The sequence below is a fragment of the Papio anubis genome, chromosome 1, assembly GCF_008728515.1.
Source record: "Papio anubis isolate 15944 chromosome 1, Panubis1.0, whole genome shotgun sequence".
In the NCBI taxonomy this organism is placed as follows: Eukaryota; Metazoa; Chordata; class Mammalia; order Primates; family Cercopithecidae; genus Papio; species Papio anubis.
This window is the reverse complement of record NC_044976.1, coordinates 61,906,981-61,932,262: the sequence shown is the minus strand read 5'-3', so window position 1 is coordinate 61,932,262 and position 25,282 is coordinate 61,906,981. Positions and strand designations below refer to the sequence as shown.

General features: G+C 35.0%; 1 protein-coding gene and 1 non-coding gene across 5 annotated transcripts in view; one reads left to right on the top strand and one right to left on the bottom strand.

Moving 5' to 3' along the window:
* EFCAB7 (EF-hand calcium binding domain 7) overlaps positions 1-25,282 on the bottom strand; it is a 46,916-nt gene that overhangs the window by 13,746 nt on the left and 7,888 nt on the right. For 2 of the 4 annotated variants that reach the window (XM_031669460.1, XM_031669461.1), the window contains exons 2-9: positions 23,366-23,452; positions 22,453-22,648; positions 21,885-22,006; positions 16,875-16,988; positions 10,017-10,158; positions 5,932-6,041; positions 2,255-2,412; positions 839-972 (exon numbers count right to left, since the gene is read on the bottom strand). In XM_031669460.1, coding sequence (XP_031525320.1) covers positions 839-972; positions 2,255-2,412; positions 5,932-6,041; positions 10,017-10,158; positions 16,875-16,988; positions 21,885-22,006; positions 22,453-22,648; positions 23,366-23,440 — 1,051 coding nt within the window. In that variant the 5' untranslated portion in view covers positions 23,441-23,452. Of the gene's footprint in view, positions 1-838; positions 973-2,254; positions 2,413-5,931; positions 6,042-10,016; positions 10,159-16,874; positions 16,989-21,884; positions 22,007-22,452; positions 22,649-23,365; positions 23,453-24,086; positions 24,299-25,282 lie in introns of all 4 variants that reach the window. The other 2 variants (XM_021942393.2, XM_021942398.2) reach the window with 2 other exon arrangements.
* LOC116272101 lies at positions 19,353-19,413 on the top strand. The gene has a single exon (XR_004180816.1). It is a non-coding gene; the product is annotated as a U7 small nuclear RNA (small nuclear RNA).

Below are 25,282 nucleotides of genomic sequence, written 5' to 3'. Positions count from 1 at the left end.
ATTAACTTTCAGCTAAAAGAGAAATACTGAAAGATTCCTTTATATAAATAATATACTTCTACCCTACTTGCTGTCTAGGTAAACAGACTCCCAACCTGGCTCACTTTGCCAAGCTTAGACCATTTTAAGATCCACACATTACTATCCCAGTGAAAGCATACGTGAGTTAATCTCTCTTGACTGCATTCTGGTCTCCTCACACCTCTTGTTCTGTGATCTATAGTTGGCTATGGCTTTTTGGCTTTCCCTCTGACCTTGCAGTCTTTGGCTTAAATATGCAAGTACGTCTTCTCAGACTCCTTCTAAGTGATAACTGACTTTGCCTCATTCTCAGTGATTTTCTTTGTCCACCTTGGCATTTTGGCTTCAATATTTCCATAGATGGACTTTTTAAATTCAACTCAAATACGAAAAGCATTGAAGAATTTTTAACATGTATGATATAAACAACTTCCTGGAAACCTTAATTTGTAAGTAAACCTCTAGCTTTTTGGCTTTTTGCTGCCCTCTCCTGGTCACAGTTTGTGGCTCTTGACCACTTCAGGCCCAGTGGTATCAAGCGCAAGGACAAGTTTTTTGTCTTCTAAACCCCAAAGAGTAGAGGCTCAAAACTGAAATTATGATTAAGTAATTCACACTTTCTTTTAAGTTGAGTATTATACCAACTACCAATTTAAGAAAAATAAATGTTAGCATTTACAAAAAATGCTACTATTTTCAAACTGTCCTAAATGCTATAATAATATATCATGGAGAAGTTTGATTTATTTCTTAGAGATGAAAATGTGCTATATATATATATTTTTATACATCTGTTAAGAAAAAGAAAAGTGCTTACCTCTGCAGACAGCCCAAGCATCTTCATCACATTTCTCACCACTTGTTCTCAATTCAAAAAAATTATATTCTTCAAGGCTAAGAAGACCATTTCCATCTAAATCAATTACTTCAAATATATCTGATAAAGTAGACCTAAAATTATAAAAATAGTTAGTTATTTCTTGTCACTAAGGCAACTACACTGAAGAAGGGTTCTATGAGGATAACATTCAAAAGGAATGTTATACAATTTCTTTAAACTAAAGTTAATGTATCCAAATACAGTTTTGGCTCAGTCCAGTATTACATGAGATAAAAAAGCTTCTAGAGCAACCGCAGTATCTCAATGCATAGTAAGAACTCAATGAATAGTAGTAGTTCCCTTCTTTTTTCCTTTCTCCAATCTACTTTCTTCTTCCTCTCTACCTATAGGGAGAAATTGGTAGATGTTTGACTGAAGTTGACTTGCCAAATGTGTGGAACCCAGAAGTAAATGACAATCCCAGATCTGCAAATGGAGGAACATTTTCAGATGCTCAGAGGATGAGTTGTTTTGTTTTGATATATGTATTTATGGTGTACAATGTGATTTTTTGATATATGTATACATTGTGGAATGACTAAATCAAGCTAATTAACATATCCATTATCTTACATATTTATCATCCTTTTTTCTAGCGGGAACATTTAATATCTACTCTCTTAGCAATTTTCAAGGATACAATATATAACTACAATCACCATATTGTCAGCAGATCTCCTGAACTTATTCCTCTTATCAAACTGAAATTTTGTATCCTTTCACCAACCTGTCCCCAACCCCCCCACCACTCCCAGTTGCTATAACCACTCTTCTACCCTCTGTTTCTATGGGTTTGACTTTGTAAGATCACACATATAAGGCTGGGTGTGGTGGCTCACACCTACAATACCAGCACTTTGAAAGGCTGAGGCAGGATGCTTGCTTGAGGTCAGGAGTTTGAGACCACCCTGGGCAACATAATAGCAAGACTCCCATCTCTTCAAAAAAAATTAGCCAAGCATGCTGGCAAGCACCTGTAATCCCAGCTACTGCTACTCAGGAGGCTGAGGTGGGAGGATCACCTGAGCCCCAGAGTCTGAGGCTGCAGTGAGCTATGATTGTGCCAGTGTACTCCAGCCTGGGTAACAGAGCAAAACTCTGTCTCTATTAAAAATAATACTAATAAAGCTCCCACATATAAGTGAGATCATACAGTATTTAGCCTTCTGTGCCTGGCTTATTTAACTCAGCAGAACATCCTCCAAGTTCATACAGCTTGTCACAAGAGTTGAATTGGTGAATTAGAATCTGAGGACAGGGGTGGAAGCTGGCCAAAGGAAAGGGAGTAACACAGGCTATTAATATCTATCCAGCCTAGATGTTATAATTCTAACATTAATAAACAAAACTTACTTAAATTCCTTTGTAAGGAATAATTTCCCTGTTTCATCTCTGTATACAAGTTGGGCTTCATCTGTTACTGGGTTTATTTTTTTCCTCAGCCTACAGCCAGTTGTGGAAGGAATTAACCAGTAAATTCCAGGTCCTAGTTCACCAGTCCATCCAAACACCTTTTCTCAAAACAATGAAACAAAACAATCATCAGTCTTAATCTTTTCATCTTTTAATTTAAAGCTTTTAATATTTCTTCTGAAAGGGACACATTAGAAATAATTTTTAAATCAATATTTACAAAATCTATTATAGTTCTATCAATCTTTTTACAGGTTTCAAATTCATTTTATTAATGGTAATCTCATTATGAGATCACTAGATATAGTAGTCCTTTATATATTTTTGAAACAAATGCCTAAAACTGTAACAGGTAAGTTATATTATCTTCTAAATCTTCCCCAATAATCTTCAAAAATATCTGTGATGCAAATACCCTCAACAGAAAGCAAAGATAAATCATAGGGTAATTTTTTAATGTGAACACTGAGCTCCTTTAAAAAAAAAGTAATAATATTCTAGATTATGGTTTCCTAATTTGATTCAAATATAAATATATGATTTCTAAATCAGATTTCAATGACATAAAATAAAAATTAAATATATTTTGAAATGGTTCACTATTGTATAAATTAACCACATTTGTAAGAGTTCAATTATTTGGATGAAAGCACTGGAATTTTACTTTTTTAAATGTAATATGGACTATAAAAAAAGATGCAGAATCCCAAATAAATCAGCTTTATATGAAATTCTGTTTCCTATCAAATGTTGGATATTTATCATGAGTACCAGAACATCTGTATAGGAAAACATTTTATTCTCCAGTTCTATAAAAGAAAGCAGGCTGGGCATGGTGGTTCACACCTGTAATCCCAGCACTTTGGGAGGCTGAGGTGGGTGGATCATTTGATGTCAGGAGTTTGAGACCAGCCTGGGCAACATGGTGAAACCTCGCCTCTATTAAAAATACAAAAATTAGCCAGGCATGGTGGTGGGCGTCTATAATCCCAGTTACTTCGGAGGCTGAGGCAGGAGAATCACTTGACCCCGGAAGTGGAGGTTGCAGTGAGCCGAGATCGTGCCACTGTACTCAATAGCGCACGACTCTGTCTCAAAAAAAAAAAAAAGCAAGCAAGCAAGCAAATGGTATCTGTCTATGTACTTCCTAAGAGCTTTTTGGAGCCCAAAGGCTTCCTATAAAAGCTAGCAGCTGTCTCTGTTAAATATATTAAATCTAAGGAATTCTTAGTTGTGTATAATAGCTAAGTGCCCTTCAGCACAGACTAACCCAAGAGAATCCTTTCAGGTATTATGTCCAAAAATTCCTTTTAAAACCCAGGTATAAGGCTAGACACGGTGGCTCATACCTATCATCCCAGCACTTTGGGAAGCCAAGGTGGAAAGATTGCTTGAAGCTAGGAATTGGAGACCAGCCTGGACAACATAGCAAGATCCTATCTCTAAAAATAATAACAACAATAATAATAATAATACATCTGTAGTCTTAGCTACTTGAGATGCAAAGGCAGGAAGATCATTTTCACCCAGGAGTTCAAAGTTACAGGGAACTGTATCACTGCACTCCAGCCTGGGTGACAGAGTGAGACCCTATCTCTAAATAAATAAATAAACAAACAAACAAAAAACAACTTAGGTATATTTTAGGTCATTCTGAAGACTCATATACAAAATAAAGCTGCTCATCTAAATTCTGAGTTTAGTTCTATTTCTGCCCTGCCAACTCAGAGAAATCATAATCTTCTTATGTCCTATTATGATACAAGAAGAAATCCAATATAACTGAAAGTCATTTTTAAGACTAAACGTTGGCCAGGGATGGTGGCTCAAGCCTATAATCCCAGCACTTTGGGAGGCCAAGGCAGGCGGATCATGAGGTCAGGAGATCGAGACCATCCTGGCCAACCGACATGGTGAAACCCCATCTTTACTAAAAATACAAAAATTAGCTGGGCATGGTGGCACGTGCCTGTAGTCCCAGCTACTTGGGAGGCTGAGGCAGGAGAATCGCTTGAACCTGGGAGGCAGAGGTTGCAGTGAGCCAAGATTGCACCACTGCACTCTAGCCTGGCGACAGAGCGAGACTCCGTCTAAAAAAAAAAAAAAAAAAAGACTAAATGCTTACCAAATCCATCCTTTGAAAAGCATAACCTTTGAAATTGACCAGATGTGGACTCAGGAGTGAAAAACCAGATCTCACTGCTTCCTAATATATATTATCCCATGATCCTTCCTTATGCCCACATATAACTTTGCATTGCCACTGTGGATGGCAAATGGAAAGTTTTTTCATGGGCACAAAACTCATCTATAAGAAAATAATTGTGAAAGTATAAATACAAATAAAAAATCCTTTGTAAATATAACATATTACAGATAAACAGACGCCTATAAAGAGGTAAATAGAAACTCATGCAAACTTTATTATAGTTTTGCTATATACTAATTTTTTTACACATGCAATCCCATAAGAAAGTAATTTTACCCAAAACAAAGTGGAAATAGATATTGTTTTAGACAATGCTTACTTTGTAGTCAGTTCTGAAGAAGAGTTTATTCAAAACATTAACTTCAGCCAATTTTATTTGTTTCTTGCCTATTCTTATCTGTTAGGAAGCCTACAATAAAGACTTTTATATAACATTCTATCAGGGAAATGTCTGTCTGCCATTGAGCCTATATAAAGATTAAATATGATATTGCAGTAAGCCCTTGAATAGTATTATTTCTGTTGTTGTGTAGCAGATGTATTTTGTAGTCCTCATAAAATAAATAGCCACATTTATGTATCGGCCTCACATATTTGGCCTTTGAGTAAATACATAATTAGAAAAGATCAGAAGAACCCCATGGGCAACATATAAAAACATTTAAAAGCATTTTTTCATATCAATCTATTTTTGAACCCTATAAAATAAGTCAAGCCTGATAGTAATCTTAAAGTTTTTCTGTTTTGCAGTAGTAATATAAGTAAGAAAAACATCTACAGCAACTTTTCCAAAGTCTTGAATTGCTTGCATTTAGGGAAAAAAATGTACTGGCATCAACCTTTTTTATTGAGTATATCAAATGTTCACATGTGAGGCATCAGGGCGTTTAGAAAAGATGAAAGTAAGGTACAATATTATACAACTTAAAAGGTATAAGCCAAGACTCAAACTTGCCAACCAATCCACAATTCTTTATTTAATTTTTTTTTTTAGAGACAGGGTCTTGTTATGTTGCCCAGGCTGAAGTGCAGTGGCTATTCACAGGCACAATCATAGAATAATATAGCTTTGAACTCCTGGGCTCAAGTAATCTTCCTGCTTCAGTTTCCCAAGTAGCAGGGACTTCAGGTGCATGCCACCATGCCCAGCTCCTATCCTTAATTCTTAAGAAATCGCAGCAAACAAGAAAAAATTCTTTATAATTAAATTAAATATTTACTTTAACTAATTTAATTTAATTTGATGTGATTAAATTAAAAACATAATATCTATAGTGTTTAAGTGCTGTTTATACCTTAATTGGAAGGTATATAAAAGCTTAAAAAATAAAATGTAGAAACATACTTTCCCCAAACTGCAGTTCATACTATATTTTAAAATTAAACATTAGAAAATAAATATGTATACTTCTCTATTTCGTAGTTCGGTAAAACACACAAGCTGTAGATTTGCTTGACTCTCATTTTCCTTGAGAATATACAAGGCAGTATCAACGGATAACCAAGGGGATGGTTTTCCTACAAACAAAAAAAAAGCCCAAACACCTTAAAATAAGCAATCACTATCTATTCTTTCCTATATAAAAAAGAAGTTACTAGTTTCTTCTTGGATATTTTCCCTAGAAATACATATTCCTTTTTTGTTTTTTCAAGACAGAGTCTCACTTGGTCACTCAGGCTGGAGTGAAGTGGTGTGCTCGGCTCACCGCAACCTCCACCTCCAGAGTTCAAGCGATTCTCCTGCTTCAGCCTCCCGAGTAGCTGGGACTACAGGCGTGTGCCACCACACCCAGCTAATTTTTGTATTTTTAGTAGAGACGGGGTTTCACCATGTTGGCCAGGATGGTCTTGATCTCCTGACCTCATGATCCACCTTCCTGGGCTTCCCAAAGTGTTGGGATTATAGGCGTGAGCCACCGCACCCAGCCCATATTCCATTTTTATATGCAAACATGATAGCTTTTGCAATAAGGCACAAACCTAAATACAGCGACCTAGTGAGAAACATTTTCTATATACTCACTTTCTAAAAATTATAACTTTTCTTGAACTCATCAAAAGCTGAGGTTGCAGGGCAACCAATTAGCCTGAAATCCAAGGAAAAACAGACTTTTCAGAAAGAAATAGGATTTAAGCACTGGCTTACTTGTGGTTGAGCACAGGAGGAAGAGATGTCAGATATCTATGTGCTGACAACCCCAAAATTTGTATCTTTAGGATCCTTCCTCTGAATGTTAGACCCATATAACTAACTGTGTATTTAACATTTCTACCTGGATTTCTATTTCCAAAACTGAACTTCCCTAATCTCTTTTTAAAACGCTGTCCATCTCAGTTAATGGTAACTCATTCTTTCCAGTTGCTCAGGTCAAAAATCTTGGAATCTTCTTTAACTCTTTTCTTCTCTCACATACCAAGACCAATCCTTAGGAAATCCTATGGTTCTGCCTTCAAAATATACCCAGAATCTCTACTACCCCCTCTCCCACCTATATCCTGGTTCAAAGCATTCCCAGTCCTCTTCTAGAATTCTACAATAATGTCCCAGCTGGATTCCTTACTTTCACCTGCATATCCTTCCATCTACTTTCAATACAGTAACCTAATCGCTCTTGTTAAAACATAAGTCAGATTATGTCCTGCCTTCTACTCAAAACTCTCTAATGGAGCAGAGAGTTGGGAGAATATTGCTCCTTTCCTAACAATAAGAAAAAGTTAATGAACTACAACATCATAACTTTTCTTGATCCCATCACAGCTGGGGTTGCAGGGCAACTATAAGCTTAAAATCCAAGGAAAGACAGATCTTTCCCAGGAGAGATGAGATGCAAACACTGGCTGACCCTGTGGTGGAGCAGAGAAGGAAGAGATGTCAGGTACCACACAAGTGGAAGAAGAAGAAAGGGGGTAGAAGAAATATTTGAAGAAATAAGGCAGAGGATTTTCTAAAAATAATGAAAGGCAACAAGCCACAAATCCAAGAAGCTCAGAGAACCCCAAGCAGGATAAATACCAAAAAACAAAAAACCCAGGCAATAGCATTAACAACAAAAACTACCTAGACACACATTCAAACTGCTGAAAATGAAAGATTAAGAGAAAATCTTGACCTTATATATGAGGAAAAACATCTCACAAAAAATGAAGGGGAAAACCTAATTTCTCTGATTAAAAGCCCAAGTCCTAATTATGGCAAAAAGAAACCTCTTCCTGATTTTGTCCTTGTTTCTCCCCAGTTCCATCTCCTACAACTCTCTCCTCACTTATTTCATTTGAGACACTCTAGCCTCTGTTCTTCTAACACCAGTACACTCTCACAGAGCCTCTGCACAGAGCATTCTCTCTACCTGGAATGCTCTGCAACCTCCTCCATCTTCACCCATCCCTTCCAGCACCATACACCCACAAGGCTTACTCCCTTGCCTTCTGTGGAAGACAGCAAAAATGGCTGTTCCCCCCAGTATCCACAGCCCTTTGCAATGTGGCTTCGCAGCTTTTCCATCAAGAGATCAAGTCTATTTCCCCAGCCTATGAATCTGGACTTGCCTTGTGACTTTCTGTGAGCAACAGAATATAACGAAGTAACATTGTGCTGCTTCTGAGCCCAGACCTCAGGAGGTTCTATTGTGCTTCCACTTTTGTTTTGTTTTGTTTTGTTTTCAGATCCCTGTTATACCAAGAGAACAGGTCCAGGCTAGTTTACTGAAGGATTATTAAAGATCATATGAAGCCGAGTCAAGTTATCCCAGCTGGGACTTCATACATGAGAGAGAACCCAGCCAAGATTAGCAAAGCCAGCCACCAGCTAACCTGTAACTAACCATAACTGTGTGAGCAACCCCTACAGAGAAAAAACAAGCCCGGCTCAGACTAAGAACTAACAGATCCACTGATTCATGAGTGAACAAATGTTTAATTGTTTTAAGCCACTGAGTTCTGGGGTAGTTTTTTATGTAGCAGTTGGTAACTCATACATCTCTTTCAAAATCTTTATCCATATGACAGCTTCCTAACGAAGCATATACTAACCACTCCATCTCCATGGCAACCCACATTCCCTCAGCATTCACTATCCCCTTTTCCCTCTGATTTTCCCATAACACTTATCACTTTCCAACATACCATGTCATCTACTATTTATTATGTTTATTATGTATTGTTTCCCCCACTAAAATGAAAGTTGATGAGGGAAGGGATTTTTGTCTTTTTTGAACTCTAATGTATCCTAAACACCTAAATTGATGTCCAGCATATAATGCCCTTGATAGCTATTTGATAAATAAATGAATGAATCTTATTAATAAGAATACAGAGAATTAACAACTACACTGAATTTGCAGGGCTATCTTGATTCCTCTCTCTGAAAAATAACTATTGTTATTGTCATTTAAAAGTATCATCTGCCAAATATTATACATATCCCACAAAAGATGCAGTAAAAACTTTCAAAATCTCTACTTTAGGAGGGAAAGAGAATGGGGAGGGGAATCCTCTAGGAAGAAAATGCTTGTATGTAAACATTATAAAAGAAAAATAAATATTGATTTAGAACAACCAACATTAAAAAAGGTATCTAGGGAAATCACCCTTATAGATAGATAGCTTTCATTGCTTAAAAATTACATAACCATTTTAGACACTAGAAAAGTATTAATTTTTACCTAGAATATTACCATTAATACAAAGATTATTAATAAATATTGTCTAAGTCACAAAGGATTTTGAAGGTATTAAAAATACTTGCAGTTTCATATGTTCCAAATTATGCCCCTGCAGAACTTCTCTTTGACATATTAATTTTAAAAACTGACAAATGGAAAAAGCTCAGATTAATTAGCAAATAAAAACTTAGTTCTGGCTGAGCACAGTGGCTTGAACCTGTAATCTCAGCCCTTTGAGAGGCCGAGGTGGGTGGATCACCTGAGGTCAGGAGTTTGAGACCAGATTGGCCAACATGGTGAAATCCCGTCCCTACTAAAAATACAAAAAGATTAGGTGGGCGAGGTGATGTGCACCTGTAGTCCCAGCTACTCAGGGAGGCAGAGGCAGGATAATCACTTGAATCCAGGAGGCAGAGGTTGCAGTGAGCCAAGATTGAGCCACTGCACTCCAGCCTAGGCAACAGAGGGAGACTCTGTCTCAAAAAAAAAAAAAAAAAAAAAAAAAAAAAAAAAAAAAAAGTTAGTTCTATATCATGAGGAAACCAGTTAACATTTTGTTTATTTTCTTCTATCTTAGCTGTAGAAAGGTTTGGAAAAAGTTATTGTTTTTAATAAAACATGCTTTAAACATATACACAAAGCAATCTACTTGCTTTTCATATGATTAACACAGGCCACATATAGGCCAACACTTTCTTGAAATGTAACCATTATGTTTCTCACTTAGGCAGATTATTTTCTTTCCTAATTAGGACTATGGAATACTTACATAAGTACTTTCAAAGAGGGTACAACTTGACATTTAAAAAATATACAAAAAATTTAAACTTGCCTTCAACTTGACTCAGATTTAATGGCTTAATTGTTAGATAAACCATGGACCTCTGAGCTATTTGCATCCTGTACTGATGACTAATGATTTCACCATCTTCTTCTAAGAAAAAGCAACCTTTTGATTGCATGTATTGCCAGTCCTGAAATGAAGGAAAAAATTATTTCAAACAATATTTATTAAATGTTTCCAGTATGCATAGTAATGAGGAGAAAACGCAGGGGGATATAAAAGAAATGTCAAATATAATCATTGCTCTCCAGGAATGTGCAACATAGTTAGGAGGTAAAAAACAAACATAACAAAATCCAATTATAGGCAGGGCACGGTGGCTCACGCCTGTAATCCCAGCACTTTGGGAGGCCAAGGTGGGCGGATCGCCTGAGGTCAGGAGGTCGAGACCAGACTGAACAACATGGAGAAACCCCGTCTCTACTAAAAATACAAAATTAGCCAGGCGTGGTGGCACATGCCTGTAACCCCAGCTACTCAGGAGGCTGAGGCAGGAGAATCACGTGAACCTGGGAGGCAGAGGTTGCAGTGAGCCGAGATTGCGCCATTGTACTCCAGCTTGGGCAACAAAAGCGAAACTCCGTCTCAAAAAAATCCAATTATAATTGGCAGTAATATATGGTTAACACAAAGAGATAACTATACATGCAAAAGAATTTACTATTATTCAAGTTACTAAAATAGTGCCTAACACATTGGCCCAACAAATATTTACTGTCTAACTGATTGGGGTGGGGAGACTGATGTAAACTGAGTGTGCAACTGATGAACTATATTATGAAGAATAGATAGCATTTCAATAATGAAAAGTTAGGAAAAGACATAAGGTAAAGAAGGGCAAGAAAAATAAAATTGGCTGGGTGCAGTGGCTCACATCTGTAATCCCAGCACTTTGGGAGGCTGAGGTGGGCAGATCATGAGGTCAGGAGTTCAAGACCAGCCTGGCCAACATGGGGAGAAACGCTGTCTCTACTAAAAATACAAAATTTAGTTGGGCATGATGCTGGGTGCATGTAATTCCAGCTACTCAGGAGGCTGAGACAGGAGAATCATTTGAACTGGGGAGGCAGAGGTTGCAGTGAGCTGAGATCATGCCATTGCACTCCAGCATGGACAACAGGACAAGACTCCGTTTCAAAAATAAAAAAAAAAAGAAAAAGAAAAATGAAGTATTGAAGAAAAGTAATAAATAAATATGTTGCTGTAATAGAGAGAGATTAGTGGTAGGAGCATGTTAAGAAGGAAGAATTAAGGATTGCTAAAATAAATATATTGAAAGAAAAAATGACTTTAAATGTAAAAGCAAAATAATTGTTTCAAGTGTAGATAACTAGAAGCATGCTGAATAAAAGTTTCACAGCTGGCCGGGTGCAGTGGCTCACACCTGTAATCTCAGCACTTTGGGAGGCCGAGGCAGGCAGATCATGAGGTCAGGAGTTCAAGACCAGCCTGGCCAACATGGTGAAACCCTGTCTTTACTAAAATACAAAAATTAGCTGGGCATAGTGGCACACGCCTGTAGTCCCAGCTACTCAGGAGGCTGAGGCAGGAGAATTGCTTGAATCCAGGAGGCAGAGGTTGCAGTGAGCAGAGATCATGCCACTGCACTCCAGCCTAGATGACAGAGGGAGACTCTGTCTCAAAAAAAAAAAAAAAAAAAAAAAGGTTCACAACAGAACAATGCTGATGAATATAAAGTATCACTTTTGAGAAAGACTTTTCTATATTGGCTTTACCATTTCTTGGTCAAGCCAAATTCCTTCTTGTCTGAATTAATATATGGGATCTCATAACTAGAAATGAGTAAAACCTGGCCACCCACAGTGGCTCACACCTGTAACCCCAACACTTTGGGAGGCCGAGGCGGGTGGATCACTGGAGGTCAGAAGTTCAAGACCAGACTGGCTAACATTGGCGAAACCCTGTTTCTACTAAAAATACAAAAATAGTCAGGCGTGGTGATGCACACCTGTAATCCCAGCTACACTGAAGCTGAGGCCGGAGAATCACTTGAACCCGGGAGATTGAGCTTGCAGTGAGCCGAGATCGTGCCACTACACTCCATCCAGCCTGAGCGACAGAGCAAGACTCTGTCTCAAAAAAGAAAAGAATAAGACTTGAAAATGCTTGGACACAAAGTAGAAGATTCTTTACTGAAGTTACAAGAAATTGTGTCATTACCATAGCTATGTGCAAAAATGCTTTCCACTTTATTATTAGTAGGCTTGCCTGCCTGAAATATAAGTAAGAATATTTAGATAATCAGTTTAAGGCTTTAATAATATTGATAACTACTGAAAAGGTATATGCTAGCTCTATAACAATAACATCATAAATGTTTTCTAATTCATTATAGAAAGATTTGTTATGGCACTGCAAAGGCAAAAATAATTTACATTGAGATTGGTTTCATGTTCATGCTCACATTTTTAAAAGAAGGCTAAATTATCCTAACATACTTACATCTCATTTTTCTATTTTATGTCGTAATTATTTTCATATTTTATATTTTGATACATTTAAAATAACACATTTAAAAATTTAAAAATCTCTATAATTCTAACGCCCTACTTAGATTTTCATGTAATCCTTTCTAATACAGACCTTACGCAGAAACCTATTTTTTACATTTTAATAAACACCGCTTTATGTTCTGCTTTTAAAATTTAATTTCATATCCAAAATATTTTGCTGTTGAAAAACAATAAAGCTAGAGGACTCATACTTTCTAATTTCAAAACTTACTACAAAGATACAGTAATCAAAATGGTGTGGTACTAGCATGAAAACAGACATATAGAACAGTAGAATAGAATGGTTAGCCCCGAAATAAATCCTTGCATATATGGTCAAATGATTTTCAACAACGGTGCCAAGATCATTCAATGAAGGCAAGGACAGTCTTTTCAACAAATGAGGCTGAGGAAACTGAATATCCATCTGCAAAAGAATAAATTTGGGCTCTTATCTTACGCAATACATAAAAATTAACTCAAAATAAACTGAAGACCTAAATATGCTAAAATTATAAAACTCTGAGAAGAAAACATACGAGGAAAGCTGACGCTGGATCTGGCAATGGTTTCTTGGATATGACAACAAAAGCACAAGCAACAATCAAATTGGAATTCATCAAAATTAAAAATTTTTGTGCATCAAAGGACACTACCAACAGAATGAAAAGGCAATTCATGAAATGAGAAAAATTATTTGCAAATCACATATTCAAAAAGGGATTAATATCTAGAGCATATAAAGAACTCCTACAATTCAACAACAACAAAACAAACCACCGATTTTTTAAATGGGCAAAGGAATCATCAAATGATCAACTCTCTAAAGAAGATATTTAGAAGGCCAATAAGCAAATGAAGAGATGCTCAACATCACTAATCATTAAGGAAAGACAAATCATAACTTCAATGAGATACCACTTCATACCCATTGGGATACCTATTATCAAAAAAACAGAAAATGACAAGTGTTGGTGAGTATGTGGAGAAATTGGAACCCTTGTGCATTGTTGATAGGAACATAAAATGCATAAAATGGTGAAGCCATTGTGAACAATATGGCAATTTCTCAAAAAAGCAAACCTATAATTCTATATGATCTAGCAATTCCAACTTCTGGGTATAGACCCAAAAGAATTAAAAGCAGGGACTCAAACAGATATGTATGCCAATGTTCACAGCATTACTGCTCACAATAGCCAAAAGGTAGAAACAACCCAAATGCCAATTGACAGAAAAATAGATAAACAAAATGTGGTAAATACATACAAGGGAATATTATTCAGTCTTAAAAAGGAATAAAATTCTGGCACATGCTATACATGAATGAGTCTTGAAGAAATTATGCTAAGTGAAATAAGCCAGACACAAAAGAACAAATATTGTATGATTCCACTTATATGAGGTACCTAGAGTGGTCAAATTCAGAGACAGAAAGGAAAATGGTGGTTGCCAGCGGCTGTGGGGAGGGGGAAATGGGGAGTTGTTGTTTAATGAATAGCGTTCCAGATGAAAAAGTTCTGGAGATGTATGGTGGTGGTAGTGATGGTTGTACAACAGTGTGAATGTACTTAGTGACACAGAACTGTATACTTAAAAATGAGTAAAATGGTACATTTTATGTTTTGTGTATTTTACCACAAGAAAACCATTTTGCTATGCAATATTCAAAATTTCAATTTAAATGGTTCTATGATTAAAAATAGAGTTGGGGCCGGTCATGGTGGCTCACTCCTAGAATCCCAGCACTTTGGGAGGCCAAGGTGGGTGAATTACCTGAGGTCAGGAGTTCGAGACCAGCCTGGCCAACATGGTGAAACCCCATCTCTACTAAAAATACAAAAATTAGCTGGGTGTGGTGATGGGCGCCTGTAATCCCAGCCTCAGGAGGCTGGGGCAGGAAAATTGCTTGAAACTGGGAGGCGGAGGTTGCAGTGAGCTGAGATCATGCCACTGCAATCCAGCCTGAGTAATAGGGCAAAACTCCGTTTCAAAAAACAAACAAACAAACATTGAGTTGGTATACCATTACTTAGTTAACTATTTCTAAAGTGTTAGACATTTAGGTCATTTCTAATTTCTTATCACAATATTAATAGAATACTTTTTTGTCTAAATGTTTTTCTTCTGATGAATAATTTCCTTGAGAAGAACTTTCAGGCAAAAAAGTATGTATATTTTTAAGGCTATTGACATGTGTTCCCATACTGCTTTATAAAACAGTACTGCCAATTTTACAATACCACCAATGGTATATAATGTAATAATTTTACCATTATTTGGTATTGTTTTATTGTGAAAAAAATTGGGTGATGTGGGATGACTTCATAAGCAAGGTGTGAGTACATAAAGCATTCATTATGGTATTCCATATATTTGTATATGTCTCGAGTATTTGATAGTAAAAATGGTATTGTAATAACTTTTGCATTAATTTCAATTTATCTGATTGTTAATACCAAGGTTGAACATTTCCCTCATGTGTTCATTATTTTTGTTTTCTTTTGTATAAATTACCCATTCACCTATTCTCATAACTCTATTGCAGACTTAGCATTTTTCTGACATATTTTAATAAATTATTTTGACTATTTTAGATATTAACCACTCTGTGAGTGTTAATGAATGTATTTTCTCTATTCCTTCTATTTTCATTTTGGTTATTTCTCAATTTATACAAGTTTTCTATTTTATCTTTTCTTTGGAAATTTCCTTTTCAACTGCATTTTAAGATTTTATCATTATAAGCTGAACTATACTCAAGCTTTCAGTCAGTCACTAATCAGCTGCACTGTCACACCTTTGGGGTATACAAGATATGTGTATTTTTAATTCTAAGAAATTAAGATGTGACCTTAACTTACTGAAATTTATCTTGTTAAGTATATTGCCCACGACAGAAACAAGTCATTATATATGATATTTCAACAACATCCCTATGAGGCAGTATGGGGTAGATATGAATTAGTCATTTTAATAAACGGAAAAATTGAGGTAGCCAGAGGTTATATGGGTTCAGAGTTTTATAAGGAGTTTGTAGTAATATTAGGTCTAGCGTCCAAGACTTTTGGACTCTGCATTTAGACTATGTTTCTAAAAGAAAATCTACTCAGGGTACCAAATTCAAATTTTTTATTATCTGTGATACAATGAGGTTCAAACTTGGGCTTGTGGCAGAAGCAGAAGTTGAAGTTCAACTTTTTTTTTTTTTTTTGAGATGGTCTCACTCTGTAACCCAGGCTGGAGTGCAGTGGTACCATCTCGGCCCACTGCCACCTCCACTTCCCAGGTTTAAGCAATTCTCCTGCCTCAGCCTCCCGAGTAGCTGGGATTACAGGGGCCTGCCACCACGCCCAGCTAATTTTTTGTATTTTTAGTAGAGACGAGGTTTCACTATGTTGGCCAGGTTGGTCTCGAACTCTTGACCTCAAGTGATCCGCCCACCTCGACCTCCCAAAGTGCTGGGATTACAGGCTTGAACCACTGCACCTGGCCCAAGTTCAACTATTAACGATGAGTAATGATACACAGGCTTTCATTTAGCTTCCCTGTAAATCTCTTGGATGGGCATATATATGGACTAACAACAGATGCTGGCATTACCTCAGACTCAACTGTCCTTAAAATAATCAACATGACCTTGGATGGTGATGACTGCTAAAGAATAGAAATGAAAGAAATGCTATACAGTATTTAGACAATTTACATGTTGAGACAGTTTGAATTATGATTCTGACATTAAATAGAAAACATTTAAATGTTTTCAATCAGTTTTGATTATAGCATCAGATGGAATTTCATCTAATATACTTTATATTTTTTATATTTACCTATTTGGAAAGGTAAAGGATAATACTTTAGAATTACAAACTCTTAAAGGTAGAAGAAATCTAAAAAGCAATCTAGTCCAGACTTCTCTTTTGATAAAGTCTGAAAAATAAAGTGATATATGTGTAAAGCTATAGTTCTCAGTTGACTGCAGAACTAGAACCAAAACATAGGTCTCCTTACTTTCTCTCCAGTGTGTAAGTTATATTCTAAGTTCTGTTCTATTTCACATTTAAATATCTGCAGTGATTTTTAAAGCCAGTTTTTAAAAGAAACTTTGTGAATATGATACTACTACAATAAAGTATGGTAAGGCATTATCATTCAGGATTCTACACATTTAAGTATTAAGACAAACTTAATTATTTGGTTTTCTTACTTTAAAAATGTAGCATTTAGTAGCAGGAAAATTTCTTAAATTTGCATTGTAATCATCAGCACAGCAGCCCTACCCCCAGCTTTAAAAAAATGGTTAAATTAAGCTTTTAAAAATAATGTACTTTACCTGGTACACTGGTAGTAAACACCATTTGTGCCACTTAGGAAACTCAAAGATGGAAGAATTTTTCGATGTGCTGATGCTACCTCTGGGGCAGTGCCACAGATTAACAGGACATGGCTTTATAAAATTTAACAGGGGAACAAGTTAAACATTTTTATTCTAAGTCTTTCCTAAGTTCCATGTCTAGAAAATAATGCTATAATAGAAGATAATTTGTGAGTTTCTTTGGAAAGGCAGACAAACTACATAGTATAACATTAAATATGGATTAATAAAGCTGGAAAATGGTAGAACAACAGTTATTAAAGACAAATACCACATTATTTATATCAACCAAACTTCAGTGTAATAAACAGATCAATTTGAATTCAAAATAACTCCACTAGGAGAACTTATAGCTCCTACTGTTCAACAGGAAACATTCAACTTAAGATCTGTCAGAGTTATTAAACATACAATGCTTATTCAACTTAAAATTTCATTTCAAGGCTGGGTGCGGTGGTTCATGCCTATAATCCCAGCACTTTGGGAGGCCAAGGTGGGCAGATCACGAGGTCAAGAGTTCGAGACCAGTTGGCCAGAGTTCGAGATCAGTTGGCCAATATGGTGAAACTCTGTCTCTACTAAAACTACAAAAATTAGCCAGGCATCGTGGTGCACACCTGTAGTCCCAGCTACTTGGGAGGCTGAGGCAGGAGAATCGCTTGAACCTGGGAGGCGGAGGTTGCAGTGAGCCGAGATGGTGCCACTGCACTCCAGTCTGGGCAACAGACTCTGCCTCAAAAAAAAAAAAAAGAAAAAAGAAAAAAAATGTCTTTCAAACAAATAGACTTTCAATCATACAAAAGTTTTTCTCTAGGACCTAGACTAAAATGTTATGAACTAAAAGAAAAAATTACTGACAAATTGGCTGGCTCATTCAAATAAATCAATTTGAAAGGATTATAGATTAACCTGACAGTTTGAGTATTAGGAGAAAAATGAAAGAAGGTTGAGTTTTGAAAATAATTTTAGAATGAGAGTAAGAAATTCCATGTATGATATAATTTTTTGACATTATAAAGCAGAAATAAAATAATAGCTTGTAATTCTTGTATAGGGCATGAGGTGGTGCTGTATTCTACCAATTTGAGTACATTCATATAAGTGCAAACTGAACTATTATTTCGTTTATTTGTCATATACAAATTTTACTTATTTTCATTCATAATGTATGAGGAAACGCTTAAAAGTACAAAACCAAATACTAAAACCAAAAATTCTAGTTATCAAAACAAATATATCAGTATAGTTACATTTTTCTTGGAACACTGTAGTGAATGAAAATGATTTAACATACAAATTCTGTATTATTAAATTTTTCAGTGAGAAAGAATTATTAAGCAGTAGATCTGCCATAGATTTAGTCAGAGGAGGAACTCATCACTATCATTATCATCACTATTGTTTTTTATAAAGATTTCCTATGTCACATACTTATTAGGAGGCTATTTGCTTTCGGGTATGTAAGACAGGAAGGTAACTGGTTGTTGCATTTTTTTGTCATTAAATAATTGTAAACTATACATACTTAAAAAATAAAAACTTAAATAGATAATTTATGAAGGGTAAAATTGATGTGGCCTGAAATCTAACTGACAGGTTGAATTGATCAACATTTTGAAAATGTGAGAAACTTATAAGAAAATTATTATATGGAGCTTTCACAAAAATTAACAGATAATGAACCATTTGGAATTTAAAATATTTATATTTGTATTGCCATATATAGACATACATATAACATATAAATGGTATATAATATAGATGCTATATGTTTTGACATTATAATATACAGGTTGTACAACATATGTGTGTGATGTGTGTGCATATGTTGTACAATATACATGTATAAAATATAAATGTAGGCACACTCTAAGAATCTGAATATAGGAAGTATTGCATCTCTGGAGTTTACAACTGATAGTTTGGGGTTTACTCTAATTCTAGACATGACTGGTCTTAGCAAGGAAAGTGAAGCTTTTCCTCTCTGAAAGGAAAATTCCTGACATTCCTTGATCATCACAGAATCTAAATAAATGGATAGAATTCAGAATTTTAAAAAGAATAGTAATATAGTAACTAAGTATGGCCAATAGAAAGTAATATATGTATAGTACCTGTAAGGATCTTATTTTCCTTTTGTAATTCAAGTCCTTCCCAATTGTGTGGATTTATGGTTTAAAACATGGCTTACTCTTACCTATCACAATTTTCTAATTTCTGAAAAGTCCCTCCTTCTCTGTCCCAATTCCATAATTTTCTGTTCCACATGAAGTTGAGATACCTAAACTTGTTTAAAATAAATGTAAAGTGTCTGGAAAATTAATTTAACAATCCTTTCAGTAATTTATTCTGTATATTCACAACCAAGTACTTTTCAGAATGGTTATAAAACCTCAGGAATATATGAAATTTGTGAAATAAAAAAAAGAAAACTTCAAGTATTACAGTTCTTTTAGAATTTGTCTAGCAGGTTCTCTGTTTTTACCAGAAAACCCCCCAAGAGGAAACAAGAATTAAAGAAAAATGTGGCCAGGTGTGGTGGCTCACATCTGTAATCCCAGCACTTTCGGGGGCCAAGGCAGCAGATCACTTGAGGTCAGGAGCTCGAGACCAGTCTGGCCAACATGGTGAAACCTTGTCTCTACTAAAAACACAAAAATTAGCCAGGCATGGTGGCATGCACCTGTAATCCCAGTTACTTGGGTGGCTGAGGAAGGAGAATCACTCGAACCTGGGAGGCGGAGGTTGCAGTAAGCCAAGATCCCACCTGCATTCCAGCCTGGGTGACAAAATGAAACTCTGTCTTAAGAAAATGCATAAATAAACAAAGAAAAGAAAAGAAAAATGTAAACAAAGAACTGAATGCTGCTGAGTAACAAAAGGGTCACTTACTTTAAAAAATAATAATTTCAGCTCATCTAAGAAATAGCAGATAGTAAGCAACAGTGGGCAATACAAGATCAGAAACAGGATATTAAAAGGTAAGATATACACAGCTATCAATTATTTCCAAAAGGCATTATATTTTATATGAAACTTGCAGAATTAAAAAGTTGACAGTATGCCCTTTTCTTTTAATCATTAAATTATCTTAGTACCTTTTACCTCACTCCCAATTATCATCCACACCATTCCCTGTTCTTGACTTTGATACAAAACTTAAGTAGTCTCTTTGTTAAATAATCATTATGACTTACAGACTAATTTTGGCATTTTTCTATTACACCTGCCCCAACCTTATTACATTTAGGTACTATCCTAGGCCAAGTTATCATCACTTTATATTTGGAAAACTCTATCAGCCTCTTAGATGGTGTCTCTGATGTCTCTATACATAATACAACAGTAGATGAACTTTTCTTAAACTATACTTTCATCATGTAATTCCCATACAAGCACCCAGTTATTTCTTAGTTCTATAATATTAATACTAGTATTTATTAATGTTCTTTAAAATAAATAGTATTAACATTAACACTATTATTTATTAATGTCCTTGGCATTGTGCTAAATGCTTTACATATGTTTACGTATGATTTAAATCTTTCCAAAGCACACTAAATATAATTATTCCCTATTTATGGATAAGAAAACTGAAACTCTGAAGGGCTGCTGACTAATTCGCCCAAGGTCAGTTATGAAGTGATAAAGCTAAGATTCAAGCCGAGGTAGATCTCTATCCAAAACTCTAGATCACTAATCTCATCAACATCTAGAACACTGGCACAGAGTAGTCATTCAATAAATATTTGTTGAATAAATGAATGAATAAATACTATGCTACACTATCTTGGTATACTCTTAATAGTCAAATGAAAATTTATATTTTTAAATTCAAGCTCATATTTTACACTAAGCAAAATAACTGGCACACATTACATGCTTAGTGAATATTTGTTGAATTGAACTAAATTTTTAAAATTATATTGGTATGAGCCCAACTAATGACACAGAGACAAAGTCTTACTATAACTTAACATAATCCACATTAATATTTATTTATATCTCTCTTTAGAGTGGCTAAAATTACATTTATTTGTGCTTCTGAATCAGGTAAACCATAATTATGTAACTAAGTTAATTTTATTAATAATTAATTTAGTTGCAAAATACAAAAAGTTTCCACTGGTGGAAAATAATATTGTTGGAACACTAAATATTGTGTATGAACATGTTGGACATGCACACCAAATTGCTTAGGGTGTATAGATTCCTAAACAGTCTGAACAAAATTCCCTGGAGATAATGTTTTAAAATTTTAATATAGAACAAATGTCACTGTCTAGCAATTTAAAGATATAAGGGACTTTAGAGTTCAATAACAAATACAGAGTTGTTATTTGAAACAAAAATGTGGCTCTTGAGAACAATCAGTTCAGTTTTCTAACAGCAGTTATAGTATGTGATCATAACCATTTTTTCCCCTTTTACAGAGGTCTCTAGGTGCACATTTTTAATGTATCCTAGCAGTTTCCAGTTAATGTTTTATATTTCTGTAGCTATTATTTTCTGTTGAAGGAAAACTAGTAAAGGTTGAGTCTAGAAAGGGAAAACAAAGAAAGAAGATCAATATTAACACTCTACAAATATTGACTTAGCAAAGTGACTTTGTTGTCATTCTCTCATAGGACTTGAAATTGAATGAATGATTTATTTATAAGAAACACTTATGGTAAATATTTGTTAAACAAAACAAAAAATTTGCTTGCCAAAGTATATAACTTGATAATCTACTCATCAAGTTATAAAACTTGAGTGTTACCATTTTCAAACTGAAGAGCTTATAATAATATTCATCATTTTTAATTTAAAAGTATTACACTAGCTTATAGGTAGAAATTCCACAGAAAAACCTTGAATTACTTCATAAACTTTACTGGTTCCCTGTAGACACTGCATAGTTATTAATAAACTTAATGTCAAATTTTTTTCAGAAAAAGTCATCTCTGTTAACTTAAAATACTATACCTTTATTAAATTTGGCTCCGTTAACTTTGAGTTTCGGTTACCATTAGCCCCCATGGTAATTGTGAAGGAAACAGATGTTTTGAACTTCCTGGTTGCTGACAGTAAAGAACTCCTGGTGTCACCTGCAACAAGTAATGATTATTTGGTCTCACATTATGAAAAGTTGTCAATAGGAGTTTTTTTCCAAACACAATGCAGTATAAAAGATCTATTGTATTACTTTGACTCTCTTTGTTCTCCCCATTGAAATAAAGTCAGAAGTTTTATATTTATCAGGCTTTAATGGTCCCTAATTTATAGGCTACTAATAAGAATTCTTATTTGAATATGTCACCTTTCAGTCTGAAATTTTAGTTTTAATAAAATATAATGAGCATAGCTAAGTCAAGTTCCATAATAAAATTTTACTTCAATAGATTTTTACAGCTAAGAGAGTCTAGAAATGATAGCTAACAAAAGTTAGATTCTCATTTGTTTTATCACTGAGAAGCTGAAATGGAAGGAAAAATTTATCTGAATATGACTCTTCATTTCTGATCAAGAAGTTCTTAGTGTTAAAAGTAAATACCTTTGTTTGAGAATGTTTCCTGATCAGTTTTTCTTATGATTTTAGGTGATGGTTTTGGTACTGGTGATGGGTCCCTTTCAGGGGACCCTTCGATGTGGTTTCCAAACTGGTGACGCCTCATTTTACTATCAACCTCTAGTTTTTCTAGTGTAGTCTTGAGACATTGCTCATTGGCTGTCATATATAATTTACAAAACTACAGGAAAAAAAAAAAAAAGTCCAGTGGGTAAAACTATTCAATCATACATTGGGGAAGAGGAGAAAGCAAATGCACATTAGTAGGCAAGGAATAGACTGATAGATGGAATATATTTCCCATTGATGGTTACACATTTTATTTTTTTGAATCAGATTGACCAGCCTCAAGTGACCTAGTGAAATGTAGCCGTGATTCAATGAGGAGGTCATACTCTGAGTGAAAATAAAATGTTACACAAGGAGAAGTTATTATTACTTTTTTTATAAGACGTGTAGACTTGCATTTGTTCAAAATAATTTTTATGATTCTTCTACCCCAGAAAAGGTACATTTCTGAGTAGAGTCTCTATGTTTATGTGTGTATCTGTCTGTGTGTGTGAGCACACATGTTTTTTAACTTGGTTATATTATTTTTAATGTAGTCATCAGATTGCAATTGTAGGACTGGAAAAATTAAATTTCATGCACAATATTTAAGGATGTCATTGCCAATATTAAAAAGATGCATCCTTTTAAAAATAATTTTCTGACATGTTAATTAGTTGACATGTTAACTGATTTAATTGCTTCACAATGTATACATATATTAAAACATTACATGTACACTGTAAATATATACAATTTTTATTTGCCAATTATACCTTAATAAAGCTGGGGAAAAATAAAAACTTTTCCAACACAGTATGTACATTTACATCAATGTGAGCTTATGTACCTTGATGTAGTCAAATTTGCCATCAGCATTTACATCAGTCAAATTTATTATGGCATTTACTTCTTCTCGAGTCATCTTCTCACCTCTCTGAAAAACAAAAAAAAAATGAGATTTATTTTAAAGCAACATGATTACTACTTTGTTATTCACAGGGATAGTGGAAGCACATTTTAATCTTTTCCATAGTTTTAAGGTATTGCTTCATTATAAATTATGAGTATTATATATAAAGAAAGAATGAGGCAGCTATATAAATTTCACAATTTTATTAAATTTTGTGAAAGTGTGCTGAATTTCAGTTTACTAAATAGTAACTAAAACCTGAATACTATAGAGTCAGTTATAACTGCTATTGAATTTAGGGGAATGATATTTTCTAACATTGTACCAAAAAGGAGAATGGATTCCTAATCCCATTTATACTTGGTTTTCCTTTTACTTATCACATATGGAACTATCACTGATTTTCAAAGAGTTCTGGACAGGAACGAATTAAATAGGAGCACAAGGGGGTGGTAACATACGCTCAATTTTATACTTTATCTTTTATTTACAAAGAACCTTTCATCCAGAAGGATCCCTAAGTACTTTGTAAATAACATGTAATTCATTTCACCTCTCAATGAAATAGTTATTTTTAATGTAGACTTTGGTAGTCAAAGCTAGATTCCAAGCTCTTTCACAAAATATGCATATTACAAAACAGTTTTACTGATCTTACCTTCGTTAGAAATTTATAAAGGTCAGTGTGTAAAATACAGCCATCATCATTTACATCTAATTGCTTAAATGATTTTAGTAGTTCTGCTTTTGAAGTAGGTTTTTCCTTCCTTAAAATTATACAAAAATCATCAAAATTCAGTTTGGCAGTTTGAGGAGTCCAATACTTATTAATGGTCTTTTGGGATGGATTTCTTCCTGCATGCTGAAGAGCTGCCCAACAAAACAAGTATTATTTGTGATTATAACACTTGGATTTCATACTTAAGTGCATTTTTTTCTTCAAATCACTATGTATTATGATATTTAAAAAACACTATACATATACCAGTACATTACCTTTGGTGTTGATTTATCTAGTGATACCAAGATAGGCCTGACTTTGAAAAACAAAAATATTGCCAGGCGCAGTGGCTCATGCCTGCAATCCCAGCACTTTGGGTGGCCGAGGCGGATGGATCACAAGGTCAGGAGTTCAAGACCAGCCTGGCCAAGATGGAGAAACCCTGTCTCTACTAACAATACAAAAACATTAACTGGGCACAGTGGCAGGCGCCTGTAATCCCAATTACTCAGGAGGCTAAGGCAGGAGAATCGCTTGAACTCGGGGGGTGGAGGTTGCAGTGAGCTGAGATTGTGCCACTGTACTTCAGCCTGGGTGACAGAGTGAGACTCCATCTCCAAAAAAAAAAAGAAAAGAAAAGAAAAACAAAAATATGTATGCCACCACCTAAAGATTATTTTATTAACGCCAGAATTAAATAGATTTTCCTTATTCTGACAGTTTGGTTCTCAACCTACATGGTTTAAATAATTACCAATACCTGATTACTTAAGAGCTTCTAAAAGCTCTTCTAAAAGCTTCTAAAGGAAATACAAGATTAAAAACAACCATCCATCCACTTAATTGTTTGGGGGACAAAAGGATAACACAAAAAGTGTGAATTAGTACTTTTTCTGGCTAAATAAATACCTTAATGACTCTTCAGCCATAAATAAGAAGGAAATCCTGTCATTTGCAACAAGATGGATGAACATGGAGGACAACATGTTAAGTGAAATAAACTAGACAGTGAAGACAAATACAGCATATCTCACTTGTGTGGAATCTTAAAAAAAAAAAAAGTTAATATCATAGAAGTAGAGAACAGACCAGTGGTTACTGGAGACTGGGAAGGGGAACTGTAAGTACTACCT